This window comes from Phycodurus eques, chromosome 17 (genome assembly GCF_024500275.1).
Source record: "Phycodurus eques isolate BA_2022a chromosome 17, UOR_Pequ_1.1, whole genome shotgun sequence".
Classification (NCBI taxonomy): Eukaryota; Metazoa; Chordata; class Actinopteri; order Syngnathiformes; family Syngnathidae; genus Phycodurus; species Phycodurus eques.
This window is the reverse complement of record NC_084541.1, coordinates 1,228,132-1,244,227: the sequence shown is the minus strand read 5'-3', so window position 1 is coordinate 1,244,227 and position 16,096 is coordinate 1,228,132. Positions and strand designations below refer to the sequence as shown.

The following is a 16,096-nucleotide window of genomic DNA, read 5'->3' as shown; positions in this document are numbered from 1 at the left end:
GGGAACCCGAAATTTATAAATTTGAACGATTCCTGGAGAACTGGAACATTAGTCCCGGTTCCAATCGGTTCTTGATTCTCGATGCCCAACCCTAAGAACCACTGCTTGCCATTTTTATCTTACCGTAAGCTGTCGATATAACCGTTCCCCCAAAAGTTCTCAGGAAAAGGCTACTGCGGTGAACTTGTAGTCAATCTTATTGGTTTTGTGAATTTTCACATCATCACACACTACCTACCGGACCCATCGCAGACCTGTTTGTGTCAGCTGTAGTTTGTTTTTGTGCCACTTAGTGGTGATGATATCTGCTATTCACTCGCAGTTGAGCGTGTCCAAAATGTAGCCGAACATACCTGACCGCTATTGCACCGCTTTATGAGAAACATTAACCTTCTCTGAGTTTATCAATAAATTGTTGTATTGTGGTAAAATGTTACATTCCAATTGTTACTCATAACTGACACAAACTAATCCCTTCCCGTATGCAGCTGGTGGACAGATAGCCTCATGTGAATTCTCCAGTTATGTTAAGCAAATTGTCACTTCGCTTTGAATTTCCAGTCTTTTGTCATTCGACAGTTCTTCTTCTTTACCATGTGTACCCTTTGGTAAACACCCTTCCTTACTCGTTTCACTGATGTCTCCGCACATTTCTTCACAAGGCGAAAAGTTAGTATTTTCTCTCTCCATCATGTTGTGGAAACGTGAGCAAAGTGGAGTCATCCTGCAGGCCAGTGACGGGCCAGAGGAAGCCTGGAGGACGTGGAGATGTGGCCTCCGTGTCTAAAGGGAAGAGGGATCACTGCAATACTAACAAACTGCTGGGTTACCGAGCTGCTGACCTGTTATGACAGGGAAGTGTTGTGTTTATGTTGAAGTCGGCGCTTTGAAACGTATAGTGCAGTGCTAGCCTGAGGCTGATGGAGTGTTCTGAGTTGTTGATGGTATGTATGCTTTAGTGTGTACATCTACAGCCTGTACATTGAAAGTGAATCAAACCAACTTGAGCAGGAAGTTGGTAAGAGATCCCGTTTAATCTTTCACGACGTCTCTACTTTAGTTTGCAGCAGGAGAGGCGTGTGTTTCACCTGCCGGGCAGAAGCTAGCGAAATAGTTTCGTTTGAGCTGGTGAAAGGTGCCAATAGACACATTGATTTCAACTTGATAGCGCAGTGATTTCATGCTTGGCATGGGATCATTTCACACTTGGAGCCTTTTCACAAATGCCCCGTGACTGACCAGCAACCAGCGCAGGGTCGAGTCTGCCTTTTGCCCTCAATCAGCTGCGGTAGGCTCCAGTCCCTGCCTTAATCATGCAATAAGCAATATACAGCCGCACACTACGCATTGTTTTGGGTATCCCCTTCACCTGTTCGATTAATAGTTGTGCTCATGAGTTCACAGCATTTGTAAGTCATCATCCGGCAAAACGCATTCATTTTTAATGGGATTCAAATTCAGGCAGTAAGGCATTTCAAAATAGCGCAATCATGAAAGAAAAAAACAATCAAGAAAATAATGAGATGGTCCCCCTTCAAATTGCCATTATTTCACAAATTTTGCCAGGCTTAGTAAACTTATGAGCACAACTGTACATACTTTATTCATCCCGCGAGGGGAATAACATTGTCAGGGGTAAGGGCACATTTAGACAAGAACAATATGGACAACAATTGTTTGGGGAAAAAAAAAAAAAAACGTGATATAGCAGGAGCGCAAGCGATGATTTGCGATATATCGGGGAAGACTGCAGGAGTGTACATTTTACAACAATATTGCTCAAATCAATTTGAACACAATAAAACACCTAAACGAGTTTTATTTTAAAGAGCGAAAATGTAAAATCAGCAATCAGCAATGTAAACAGCAACAACCAAGATGCATTTTCATGCTTGCAAGAGTCCACAAAATGTTCTTTGAGACAACAGTGACATACAGTGTTTAATGAACAGAAACCGTGCCTTACCTTGGGGTGCAATTCTGTGTGGCGATCATGGAGATGCCTCAAAAGAGTTGACTTTTTAAGATTATCCTGCTTCAACATCGTTGCAGCTAGGTTGGGTCAGCATGATATGACCTATGAGAAAGGGCCATAGCAGAGAAGGGCAGCGATAAATGGGAGAATCTGAACAGAGTTGGAAAGCCAAATGGAAGAGCCTCGATTTAACTTTTGGGGATTATCATAACTGTAAATCTACACAGGATACATTTTTCACAATTTAGTCTCTATCTGAAGGTGAATTTTACTTTGAAATTGAAAAAAAAAATAATAATAATAATAATGATTTTCAGTCGTTTATCACTTGGCAATTAGTGTGCGGATCCACGCATGTGGCAGATGCAGCGGACACATCAGCAAAACACAACGACATTACCATCGGGCGAAGAGCTGAACAGCTTGCTCCAGACGTAGTTTTTAAAATGGCCAACTAACCCCCCCCCAAAATAATCTCTGGGCAAGCACGACATAGACTCAAACATCTCTACAAGCAATTGTATACAGATATTTTCTCACGCCAGTTTAATTGTTTGGAAGTCTCATCCCATTTATACAGCATAAACATTCTGATGACGCACCCCAAGTAAATTTAGGCCGAGTGGTAATTATTGAAGTCTCGTTATGGGCTGACGACTCTTTAAGTCATTTTCAGTGGTAAATGTTGTTGAATGACGCTGTTAATAAAGTGAGGGAAAGAACACAAGCCTTTTGTTTTGACAGGTCTAAAGCACTAAGCTTCCTGCTCATTTGTATTTGCAAGCAGATGCTATTTTCAAATGACATGAAAGAGTAGAGACGAAGGGTACTTTTTCACAACGCTGCAGTCCACCTGGGAATTGATTAGAAATGTCACTTTGGCCGTTCGTTCAGATGACGTTTTTGGGCCTTCGAACTTGAACATTTAACAATAGGTCTGAAATTGGATGCTTTTGAAGACCACTGTTCACTGTTTGGTGCATTTAATCTTTCGGTGATACATTAACGAGGACACGGCACAGTTGAAAGAGACGAGCCTCAGCTTGGAATGTTGGCTCATGCAAGAAGTACATGCACAGGCGCCCAACATGTATAATCAATGTAATTGCTTCTTATTAAAGATAACTACCACCTTGACAGCACAACAGAAATGACAAGACCAACGCGTAGCAAGGAAACTCACAGTTACGCAGTGAAATGATGGCACACGTAAGAATACCGAAGAACAAATGAAGATGTAAGCGCAGGGCTGCATGGGACAAGCGTGGGAATCGCACCAACGCTTGCCCAGTGTGAGTGGGCCCTTTGTCCTTTTCGTCCCCAGACACCAGACAAATGTTAACCTCCATCCAGCCATTTTCTATAAGGCTTGTCCTATTTAGGTTTCCAGGTGAGCCTATGCCTATCAACCTTCTCTTTGGTCTTCCTCGAGCTCTCTTGACTGGCAGCTCCAACCTCATCGTCCTTCGACCAGTATACTCACTATTTCTCCTCTGGACGTGTCCAAACCATCGAAGTCTGCTCTCTCTCTCTCACTTTGTCTCCAAAACATCGAACCTCGGCCGTCCCTCTGATGAGCTCAGTTCTAATTTTATCCAACCTGGCCACTCCTGGAGAGGACGTCAACATCTTCATTTCCGCCACCTCCGGCTCTGCTTCCTGTCGTCTCTTCAGTGCCGCTGTCTCTAATCCGTCCATCATGGCCGGCCTCACCGCTGTCTTAAAAAACTTTGGCCTTCATCCTAGCAGAGACTCTTCTGTCACACAACTCACCTGACACCTTCCTCCACCCGTTCAAACCTGCTTGGCCAATAGAGCTAGTCTGATTTGACTGGATAAGATTCTTGGACCGTGATCTTTTTGTCTTGCTAAAAATTTAGAAAACGCTGCCTTTAAATAAGTACATTCTAAATAAATCCAGTAAGAAATAAGATACTACTACACACAGTATGGACCAGGGATGTCCAATTCATTTTTGTCGTGGGCCACATCGTTATGGTTTCCCTCAGAGGGCCATTATGACTGTGGAACAATATACACGTACATATATAATCATCTCATCATATCATTATATGTACCGTGGAACCTCAGTTTTCGTACGATTTGGTTTTTGACACTATTTTCAGTTCAATTTTGTCATAGGTTTTGTGCATCAACGATATGGCGGGCCAGATCTGGCCCCCGGGCCTTGAGCTTGACACCTGTGCTATAGACGAACAACCATTCACACTCAAATTCACACCTAAGGAAAAATTGAGTCTACAATGAACCTAACATGGATATTTTTGGATTGTGGGAAAAAGCCGGAGTACTCTGAGAAAACCCGGAACCACCGAACTACGAGGCGGATATGCTAACCGAGCGTCCACCGTTAACATTACATTGGCATCATACGAGAGGAGTTTGTTTGGTGTTTTTCTGTCATTCTGTGTGTGAGCGTGCGTGCGAGGACTCCACTGCTGGTTGATTATTAGTCCAAGGACAAATGTGACCTTTGAGAAACGCCACTCTGTGCTCTCTTTTGAACTTGCCACCCAAATAAAAACACAGTCTTTGGCTTCAACAAGCCTTGTCCAATTATCGAGGCAGACAGTGTTTCATCTCTTGTGAGCGCATTTGACCACATTCAGCCGTCCCATCTAACTAACCAGATATCTGTCTCGCTATACTATTCCGCAGCTTTGCAGATGTATGTTGACGTGCCAACACACGCATGTGGGCCTTTAGCAACAGACTTGCACGACTATTTAGACGCGTCCATCTTTGATGTTCATCTTGGCGTCACAATTATTGAACTTGTTTGAAGGTGTGTTATGGGTACAACAATCATTTATCTTCTGATGCCAGAAGATAAATTATTGTAATTTATATAATCATTTATCTTCTGATGTCTAATGCAATCGCTCTTTCTGAGCGATTGCATTATTGTGGTTTGAAGCACAAAGGAATCCAGGACATTTTTAGTTGAGGTGCAGTCACTCACTAAATAATCAATCTAGAACCTAGGTAAATGGGTCTGCGTGTTTACCCACGACCCAGGTTCTGTGCAAGTTTAATTGCGGATATAGAACCACGGTGGATTTAATACAGAATCTGCTGATATGCGCAAACCCGGCAGGCCTGAGGGCCTATAGCTCCATTGACAAAGCTTGCTCGCTTCCTCAGTCAAACACTTATTTCAAAAAGTCTCACAGTCATTGCGAGATGTACTGCCCCTACCTGGTATACCTCAAATTTCGGCTCGCAACACAAAACATATTCCGGGGCTCGGTCGGAAATCCCTCAACATCATTGAAATGACATTGCATCTATTTTTCGATCCAATAGTTGTTTTTGAGAAGAAGATGCACGGCCAGTAATTGAGCGGCGGAGCCTGATGAGCTTCCTCCCTGCAACACTGGCTGGCAGCAGATGAACTTGAAAGCCCTCTCGCTGATTATTGGCAAATGAAAAAAGAACATCCGCAGGCCTAAGCAAGGGGAAAATATTATTGACTTCTCACCACAGCTTCTATTTATTTTTGTCTTTTTCTGTCCATGTATTTGTTTTTCAAGCTGTTAGTTTCTTGCCTCAGAATATTTTGGTAACAGCCTTTGATTGAACTGGAAAGGAATGCCTTTAATCGTGGCTACAAAAGAGCCAAGGGACACGTCCCCGTCAGTTTGCAACAGATCTAGACAGATGAGGAGGAGGCGGAATGGAGGAGTGAGCATTGTTAACAGTCTGTGGGGAACTGTTTGCATGCCCTGTGGTTTCTTGTCTCTGTGAAATGGAGACTTGGTGATTTGGTTTCCCAGGCCCCTTTTTCTCAAGGCCACACAAAAACCAAATGAAGATGTTTCAGTCTGTCCTGATGCCATTTGTACCCGGATGGCTGGGTGTGTTCTAAGTGCTAGATGGCACATGGAGGGTCATTGCAGCCACCTGAATCTTCGTGGTGAGAGCGTGCCCAAAACAGAAGATAATGCTCTCTTGTCAAAGATGTAAAACTTTTACGCACCTATCCGTCCACGAGGTGGTTGCTTTCAAAAAGCCAGACGGAACGCCAAGGCAGCTGCGGCATCTACTGCGGGGTCCAACACAAGCCATTCCAGTCAATTTCACATTTGTAAAGATTTAGAATCGTTTTTTTCCCCTTAGAAATAATAGAAGTAGAATTCCAGAGTCAAGCTTTGTTTTTAATTAGGGTTAGAAGTGTAAAAATAAGGATTGTGGAGCAAGGGCATTACGGCAGGTGAGTCACTTTAGGCATGGTAAATCTTCAAAGATTATCTGTTCCAGACCCCACACAGAAAGATTTAAAAAAAAAAAAAAAAAAAAAGAGCATTTAACACTTTTGATAGTACTGTGTGTGGTGTGCTGCGATCAAATCAAAAGAGAACGCCACACACGTAAAGATTGCGTTCCACCACCGATGCAGAATCTCGTCCTCAAAGACAGAAATCGCGCGTGATCAAATGCGATCTCTCTCTCGGGATTATTTTTTGACTGAAAAATCCTGAAATTCAAAAAAGAAAAGACCACGGAAAGATTCCTTTAGACGGGATGAAAGTGGGCTTAATAGTCTAATGTGAGAGAGTTGAGAGGTGAGTTAACATTTAAATGTGTCGGCCCGCCCCATTTTCAGACCCTATTTTGGGGACAAATTCACTATAAGACGCTTCAGACCACAGACCACTAATTGTAGAGGAGAATCTTCTAAAACATCAAATAATCTGGTGTTTGTCATTCTTGGTCAGGAAGGGCCAAAAACAGGCCAATTATCTTTTATGCATGTGTGTACTAGGCCTTGGTTCAAGATTTCATCCAGTATATTGGGCTTTTTAACATTTGGAAATGTCAGAAAGAAGTTACCCACTATATAAAGGTAATGACAATCAAATATATTCTCACTCGTAGATGGCAATGAAAGTTTGTTGCACATTGTGACCCACCAGTGAACTTTATGCTTTTTCTCTTTTGTATGTGGACGTACTGTCCTCAACTGCCATTTTATACTGAGCAGGCAGAGCGTGTGCACCGTTCCGGGTTTATGGTCATCACTGCTAGTTACCCTTCTGTGGTAACATTTGAAATCGTTGATGGAATTCTGAATGTTATGACTTCAGGGACATTTGACTTTCGAGGTTTCGCTGCGCTTTGATCTCATCTGCTTTATTAGACCACACTTTCATTGTATCTCAAAAGTAGAAGCAATTTGGACGATGACCACTGTAAGATTTCAAAGACACTGTAATGTTACAGTCAAACCTTTTTTTAAAACACTGCAAATGACTCCTTTTCAACATCTCCCATAGGGCTAGTACCTAACAAGAGTTGAGGTCATGCCATCAGTGAACTGTAAAATTGTCTTCCCTTTTTTGCTTGTTAGGGGCCAGGTTAAACTGTAGGCCTTTAATTGAGTTCTCGGAAGAGGCAGCTGGCAAAACGGTACGCAGGGCAGATTGCTGCATTACTTTACTTCCTGATCGGGTGAGGGCGGGCATTGGTGTATTCAACAGCAATGTGAGGGGCTGCCTCCCCTTTGTCCGTTAGATCATTCCATGTTCTTGCTGTTGCAACGATCATTCTGGCTTTAATGATGAGTGGAATGCAGATCCATCTTTCGATATCTTACTCCTCTTTTCGAAGCCTGCTGTTTTCCGTCCCACTTTGCTTCTGCCCTCTGACAGACAAGCACCAGCCCTTTGCAGAACATTACGTCAAAGCCCTCTTGACCGGGGTGCCAGCTGTTTATGCCCCCCTTGGGGGTTTTAATTTAGGGATTTCCGCTGGGTAAGACGAGGGGGAGCCCTGTTGACCTCAGCCCGCTGCCACATGAAGAGGCCTACCGGGGAAGGACCAGGCCCCAATGGGCCAGGCTGGGTGGGACCACTCTGCCGGGGTGGGCTGATCTGTGAGCTCGACTGACTCCCCGAGCAGGGTTTAGCTCACTTCTGTTCTGTATGATTTCATTTAAAAAAAAAATTTTTTTTTTAAATCCATCCATCCATCCATCCATTTTCCCTACCGCTTCTCCTCACTCGGGTGGCTAGCGTGCTGGAGCCTGTCCCAGCTGACTCTGGGCGAGAGGCGGGGTACACCCTGAACCGGTCTCCAGCCAATCGCAGGGCACCTAGAAACAAACAACCATTCGCACTCACATTCCCACCTACGGACTATTTAAAGTCTTCAATTAACCTTCTATGCATACTTTTGGGAAGTGGGAGGAAACCGGAGTACCCGGAGAAAAGTCACGCAGGCACGGGGAGAACATGCAAACCACACAGGCGAGGCCGGATTTGAACCCGGGTCCTCAGAACTGTGAGGCGGATGTGCGAACATGTCGTCCACCCTGCCGCCTATTTATTTCTTTTTTCTTTTTTTGCATTATAGAGCATGTCAAAATAAGCACCACACATTTCATGGCACTTTTGTCGGATTAGGGATGAAACAGTTTAATGGTTTACTCATTAACGGTGATAAAACGTATACAGTGAATCCGTTTATGGCAGGGCATACATTCCAGACCCACCCACGATATGGAAAGACTCCTCCCACACACTTAAAGCACATGAAAGCATACTAAAACAAACGTTTTACAACATTCCTCAGCGCCTACTTTCACTCTCTCACTGTCAAGAAATGAGGAAATGAAAAGAAGACTCTCCTAGTTGCACAGTTCCCCAAATAATATGGAAAGTGGAATTGGTTCAAGCTGTTAATGTGTCACTCGCTCTCAGTTGAAGTTGATTGTAAAACTGACGCATACAACAAAGGGAAATCAAACTGCAGATAGAAAAAAAAAAAAAAAACAATGTGAGAATGTGCAACCAAAAGATACTTGGCACAAACTTTATTTTTCTTTCTTTCGGACATGCCTTTATACTGTACAAACCTATGGAAAGCATGACTTTAAAATCTCCGATATAAAAGTGGTGTGAACGATGAACTGCAATATAGCAGGGATTCACTGTATTACCGTTTTAATGACCTTTAACTACTACATTTAGCATAATGTGTTGGGCTGCGTGCCGGGGCCCCTTTAAGAGAGCGATGCAGCACTGTAAAAAAACAAACAAACAAAAAACAGATAAGTAGAGTTTACGGGTAAAACTCGGTAAAGTAAATAAGCCCACCCACTGATTTCACAAAGGAGAAGCTGACTGATTTGAGACTGATGAATTACAAAGCTTCGAATGAATCAGATGAACATATAAATTACGTCCCATCACTAATGAATACATCGCTGTCGTCTCGGTCAATTTGTGGGGTCTTGCATCCATGAAAATTCCCATTGCATGTTGTTCAGAATTTCAAATGTCCAAAAATACGTTGGGTTGCAGATTTAATATATTTTGCATGTAAAAATAAAAGATGTTGCCATGCTTTCAATGCATGTATGTGTCTGTTTTCTTTTGTTTTTGTTTCTTTTAGCGCTATCATAATAATACTGAGGCAAAAACTCGGACATGCGAGGAGTTCGGTAAGGCCGTTGCGAACGATTTCCGGATGGCTTCGAGGAAATTCTGGTCCACCGTCTCAGGACGGGGAAGCACTGCACCAACAACACTGTGTAATAGTGAGGACGGGGCGCTGCAGACTTCGATTCGGGACGTTGTGAGTCGGTGAGGAGAATACTTCGAAGATCTCCCCAATGCCACCGACACACCTTCCCATGAGGAAGCAGAGTCTGGGGTCTCTGAGGCGGGCTCTCCTATCTCTGGGGTTGAGGTCACCGAGGTAGTTAAAAAGCTCCTCGGTGGCAAGGTCCCGGGGGTGGATGAGGTTCGCCCGGAGTTCCTAAAGGCTCTGGATGTCGTGGGGCAGTCCTGGTTGACACGCCTCTGCAACATCGCGTGGATATCGGAGACAGTGCCTCTGGATTGGCAGACCGGGGTGGTGGTCCCCCTTTCCAACAGTTCCAACTACAGGGGGATCACACTCCTCGGCCTCCGTGGTAAGGTCTATTCAGGGGTGTTGGAGAGGAGGGTCCGTCGGGAAGTTTAATCTCAGATTCAGGAGGAGCAGTGTGGTTTTTGTCCTGGCCGTAGAACAGCGGACCAGCTCTTCACCCTCGGCAAGGTCCTTGAGGGTGCATGGGAGTTCGCCCAACAGGTCTACATGTCTTTTGCGGACTTGGAGAAGGCGTGCGACCGTGCCCATCGGGGAGTTCTGTGGCGTACAGGGTAGCGAACCCCCTGATACGGGCTGTTCGGTGCCTGCTGTCCAATGATTGGTCGCCAAGACAAGAATATACTGTGAATAAAAACAAGCCATTTCATTTTGTTGTTTACTTTTGTCACTTCATCCTTCACTGGCGGGTTCGCACTCTGTCATGTTGCTATGAAGTTGGGCTTTCCTCCCGCGCCGTATCCATGACACTGTGCCTCTGACTTCCAAACAACTGCTGACCCTGGAGCTCTTCGATGCGGCCTTTCAGCAACTGTAGGGGTCCTCCTTTTTCAGGGGGATCAAATGTTTGTTTCACTCCTCCTCAAGTGTCTGTGTGGGATCTATCACTGCCCTTTCCATAACCGATTTGGAAGGTTTTCAGCAATCGCTGTCATCTAAAGCCACAATATAAAGACATTCTGAAACTCCTCTCACTTCAGCCGCTGTATTAGTGATGCAGCTCCCATATTTAGAGAGTGAAAATATGACACAGAGTAACTCCCAATATGACGTGAACCCATTTTGCCAGCAATGTACAATGCAGACAATAAAGTGATTTTGCAATCGTCGATATATTGGTAGAAACACCTCTGTTACATACACACAATATCAGTGGAAAGAAACAGGCCTCTTTATTTCGTAATGCTGTCGTGCGTGTTCGATGGACGCCTCTGGCAGCCAATGGAGATGCTTCATAAAAGCATAACGTAATAAAAAGTGTTTTACTGTTCATTTTGCAATATTGAGAGATTTCATTGGAGAACTACAATACTGAAACGTGATGCGGGTATATCGCGAAACAACATTGCGATATGAACCTCGTAGATTTTGACGAGACGACTTCTCTACCGCACCAGTAACATTTTCATTGATTCTTTCTTGTCTTTAGCACAGCCAGCATTTAGCCACCATCAACGTTTATTCCTGACTTTGCTTCTCGTTTGAATTCCTGGACATCGCCGTCAAAACACAAACTCCCAGAAACATCATTAACAAAAAGATGGATTTTTTTTTTTTCTTCTTCTCAAGTCTTTGAATACTTTCATTTATTTTATTTCTTTTTCATCAATACATTTGAAGATTCTAAACTGTGCCTTTGTCTGCAGTACCACCCTCTGTCACTGTGCAACACAAGTGAAGATGAACGGCAAGAGAGTGACTTCATCACCATTGTCAAACTGGAGCAGAGGGTTCCCCGCTGTCTGCCGCTGCAGGATAAGGTAGAAATCGAACGCACACATGCCATCTTGATTCCTTTTGCAAACCTTCAAAGACTCCTTCGCCTTTCCGACGTGGCAAGCGGTCGCCGCTGTCGTCGTTCCACAGCCTGTTCCGGTCTAAACTTAAAGAGAAGATGGGAATTATTTGGAAAAGCTAGGTTTTGTGCAGGATGCTGATGGCTTTTTGCACAGGGGAGTGCTCTCAGATCAGAACTACTGTGAAGCAAGTGGCAGTGAGCCCTGGCTGCGGATGTGAGACTTTAAAGGCCAGCTGTCACTGGTCCCATCTCAGTTCCTCAGAAGCAGAGCATGGGCCATCTCCAGTTCTGCTTCCCTCTAATATGAGAGCAGCCGGAACTTATAGATAGATTCCACCCACAATGGTTAAGATGTATGTGCAAAGTGACCTGGATCTCCCTCGTGTTTAAGTATTCTTCCATACACGCGGTAAATTATAAGTAGTGTGATTTAAAACTGTTGCTATTTTCCTCCTTTTTCTCGCGGTGGCAAATGAGCTGGCAGGAGTATAGTTAGGGGCCTGCCTTTTTAAGCTTGTGTTTTCTTTTCCCCTAATTGAAAGCCATGTTGTAGAGCCGGCCGGCCACCACGGCGATGATGTCGAGACATTCCCACACATTTACCCGCCGCTTTCGTGCTCCCCCCTGTTTGCTCTCTCTCGGTGGGAACCAAAGCAAGTGGGGGGGTGTCACTCAAGGCTTAATGCAGAAATGGTTTTGATTAAAGCCTAATGGCATCACTGTGTTGCCCCATAAACAAAACACTCGTTTCTCAGACAAAAGGCTGTCGCTTCCGAGTGCTTCCTCCCTCCCGCCTTTGAAATCATGAGGAGGAAAGGAGGGAGGGTGTTCTTCTTCTTGTTGTTGTCTGTAAAACGTGTGTCCCGATATAAGCTCCACTCTAGCCACCTGCATCCTGGCTTCCTCGCTTTGAGTCTTGGACAAAATAAAATCAAGAAAAATGGGATTCATCATGCAGCTGCTGGTTAGTTTGCTCTCCTTTGAAAAGGATGAGTCAGATGGTTTGGATGTGTGGTTCTTTGAATGAGACTTGTTTACAGTTTCGTCTGACTGTAACCCACCCCACTGATCTATAGATACTCCGACGCCCACCGAGGGTTCATTTTGCACCCCACACACTAAAAATAGACTGGAAACTAAATAACATGAAGCTCCCAGCTTTTATGATTTTATATATATATATATATATATATATATATATATATATATAGTCTTTTTTTTTTTTTCCTCTTTCGATCCTCAGTACACAATTGAGGCCAAAACTTGTATTGCTGTTCACTTGTGTTCTAATACTATAATAGCGGGTACTTAAATCTTTTGTCGGAACTGCTGGACTTAGTTTGTGCATCTGCAGCGATTCAAAACATGAGGATGATGTCGCAACTGGACAGGACAGGGTGTGTGTCAGTATGTTTGGCCTTCAGATGTTGCCCTCTACTGGCAATATCACACGCAAACATTGAATGATTCTGCAAAGTCAGTGAAATGTAAATGGTATAACAGCACATTATACACTGACCGCCCACATCTTTAGGGAGACACGCACACGCATGTCTAATCAGGTCCAATTCGAGAGCTAAATCAACTAAAACCGCTTTTACAAGGCTCAACCACTCCAGCTGTCCCGTTTGCACGGAAACCGATATGACTGTTACTACCTCCGTAGCTAATCAGCACAACATTCTGGAATGCCTTTCTGTTTCAACATTGCTGCGGCATTCCTGGTCAAAAGTAATCAGCGATGAAGGAGGAATGCCGGGTAATGGTTAAATAAAACAATGCTCACACAGAGAACTGGACCTGCAATTCTAACTCTGTGGTTTGGTAAACCTGTGAATTCCCTCGGTTTGGTGAATACTTTTGCTCATTTAAAAAGTGAACGGAATTCCGAATAATTCCAAACGGTCCGAATCGACTGCTCCAGGCCACTCACCTTTCTTATTCAAGTGCCTGAATCCAAACCCTCCGTTGCTCCAGTGGCATTACATCCACAAAACTCGAGCAACTTAACCACTGGCTTACCCAACCATCAGACTGTATTGGAGATGTTTTTTTTCTGTGGAGACTTAAGCCTTGAAACTGTTTTCAAAGCAACCCATGACTCATTGGGCAAAGACTCTGCAGCGGTGCCAAGAGGCCGAGTTTAAACTCCACGCAAGGCTTACTGTACGTTGCCCTGCATAAATGCTGTAATCGACAACGTTCAAAGCACGGTTGTATGCTCAGGAGGTTTCGCTGACTTTTCATTCACACACAAGCCATCACAAAGAGTCCGTCGTTTTTGTGAGAACAGCTCTCGCACTGATTGAGTGCGTGGCCCATGTCTGAACCTGTCGACTCTGATAGAAAGCCTCGGTTATTGATTCTACTCCTCTCTGATGAAAAGGGCTTTGCCATGATTGTGCTGTAAATCCTGTTGTCGTCGACCGGGCTTTTCCTGTGCATGCGCTTGGATCTTTGTGTGTTATTGGATCATGTTTCTTCCAAGACTACTTTCCAAATTGTTCTAACGCGTAAAGAAAGTTGGTCGTTGGACACAGCTCTTGATCGTTTGTGTAATAATGCCATGTAAAACTGCCCATTGTAGCACTGATAAGAGAAGCCTAATATACCAAAAATAAAGCGAGTGGATGAACGATGGTAATGTCACTGTAAAGTTCCGACCTCCGCCAAGGCCGAGCGATCCTAACTGGAAGTAGCCAACTTGGACTAACGCTTGCTAAGTGTGCCTGCATTTTTTTGCATCAGTGCATCAAACGGCGACTAAAGTTGGTTTTTACTCTACTGCAAACCCTACAAAAAGGGGTGTTTATTTGAAGAATGGATTTATTTAGAAATATTGGTGTAGTGACACACATGCTTGAACAGCGCAGACAAGTGCTTTGGCAAAATTACAAGAGTTGAATGAACATTTGATGTTGTTCTCTTTTAGACGTCGTAAGCAACCCTCAACACATTAAATTAGGTATGAGCATTACATTGATTAAAATGTGAGCTGCACTGCCGTATGCCTATTCAAGTTTGCGCTTGCGGCACGGCTGTAAGACCATGCTGATGTGGGTTTTGTCGGTCCTATTTTTTTGTAAAAAGGGTTTTAGTTTAAGTGTTAAGTGCTTATTTTTCAACCAAAGTCTTAATTTAGGTCACTATAATCGTGACATAATTGTTCATAACTGTTTCATTTCAAGACTTGAAGGGCAAGAAAACGAAGAGAGACGATTTTGGTTGTAGGGGAGAGGCTTTGATTTGTGCAAGTGTGCGCCCGAACAGAGAGGAAACGGTATGAAGAGAAGAATTATAAACCCCCCAAAAATACAGATACAAATGTATTTTGAGTGCAAAAAAAAAAATCCCAAATCTGCAACCCTAAGCACATTTTACACATTCGAAATTGCAAACAGGAACAAACAAAATGACTTCTCATGCATCAAGACGACAAAATACATGATGACCGTGATATCGATGACAGATACAGATCAGTGTGCAATTTATCATGGAAATCGTGCTAACAAACAAAGGCAAGGCAAGGCAAATGTATGTATATAGGTAAGTCAATGTAATGTATACAAGGTAAGTCAATGTGCTTTACGTGATTAAAAGCATTTCAAAACAAAGTGCAAAAGGACATTTCAAAACGAAGTACAGAAAAATAAAAGCCAGCTTACTAAAATGACTAAAAAGGTACTGTGCGAAATGCTCTAAAACGCTCACTCATAAGCGTGAGAAAAAGAATAACCTGGACTTAAAAACATTCACGCTTGGGGCTGATTTCACTTCTGTTGGCAATGGAGAAAAAAGATTGGCAGTATGAGAGTTTCGGTTTACGAACGTGGCGAAAGACCAAATTAACCTTGTATCTCAAGATAGACTGAACATAATACACATTCTGCAGATTGTGTCGTAGGGGCTCCTTTGGTGGTCAGTCCAGGACAAGTGGCTCCGGCGACAGGAAGAGGTGAAAACCAAGGGAAGGCCGAAGAAGAATGACCCTCGTGACAGTGTTTTTGTCTTCTCGTGTCTCGTTATCTGTCACCGTAGTCTGTTCCTGGCTGCTGTTTTGCAGTTAAGAGCTGGAATAGCAACAGCGGTCGGCAGCAATCGCTTTTTGTGATGTATCCCTTTCGTTGGCGCAAGAACACTGGCAACATCTGGAAAAGGCTGGATTTTGGAAACGTTGAGAGCAAATCTTAAAAGCAGCAGGTACACAAAGAATGAGATCTGGGTTTACATTCATTTCTCTCTCATCAAATGTGTTCTTGGCTCGCCTGTGCCAGGTTTTGGAAGACTTGTCTTCAAACGGATAGACGATACCTGTCCCGCAAAGTTTGACGTCCAACTTTTCTTACAATAGTGACTCGTCCGGCAGGAGCCTTCGGGCACTTTAATCTCCACACACTTTGAAACTCATCGACCTCTGCATTATTTCAAAACGTCGGAAATACTGTTAATCGCTGCTTAAAAGTAAAAAAAACAAAACCCCCCCAAAAAAGTCTTTCTTCAAGGTTCCCTTCTTCCTGTTTGCCTGAAGGCCAAATTCTCTGTGCTTCTTGACTCTGCTTTGATCATTTCATCTCAAACGCACAAACTTCGCGATCATGTAAAAGTAGCTTGGGGCCCATCTCTCGACATCCCTCACAAATGCTTTATTTTTATTTTTTTCCCTTCAACTTTGTGTGCTCGCTTCCGTCTATGTATTCCTCCAGTCCTGT

The 16,096-nt window shown here is 43.7% G+C and overlaps 1 protein-coding gene across 3 annotated transcripts in view; it reads left to right on the top strand.

The window, feature by feature from the left end:
* The window catches only part of LOC133416330 (E3 ubiquitin-protein ligase RNF43), an 88,651-nt gene that overhangs the window by 46,078 nt on the left and 26,477 nt on the right, over positions 1-16,096 (top strand). For 2 of the 3 annotated variants that reach the window (XM_061703173.1, XM_061703172.1), the window contains exon 2: positions 11,236-11,349. The exons of the other annotated variant lie outside the window; for it this stretch is intronic. In XM_061703173.1, coding sequence (XP_061559157.1) covers positions 11,236-11,349 — 114 coding nt within the window. The remainder of the gene's footprint in view (positions 1-11,235; positions 11,350-16,096) is intronic. 3 annotated transcript variants of the gene reach the window in all.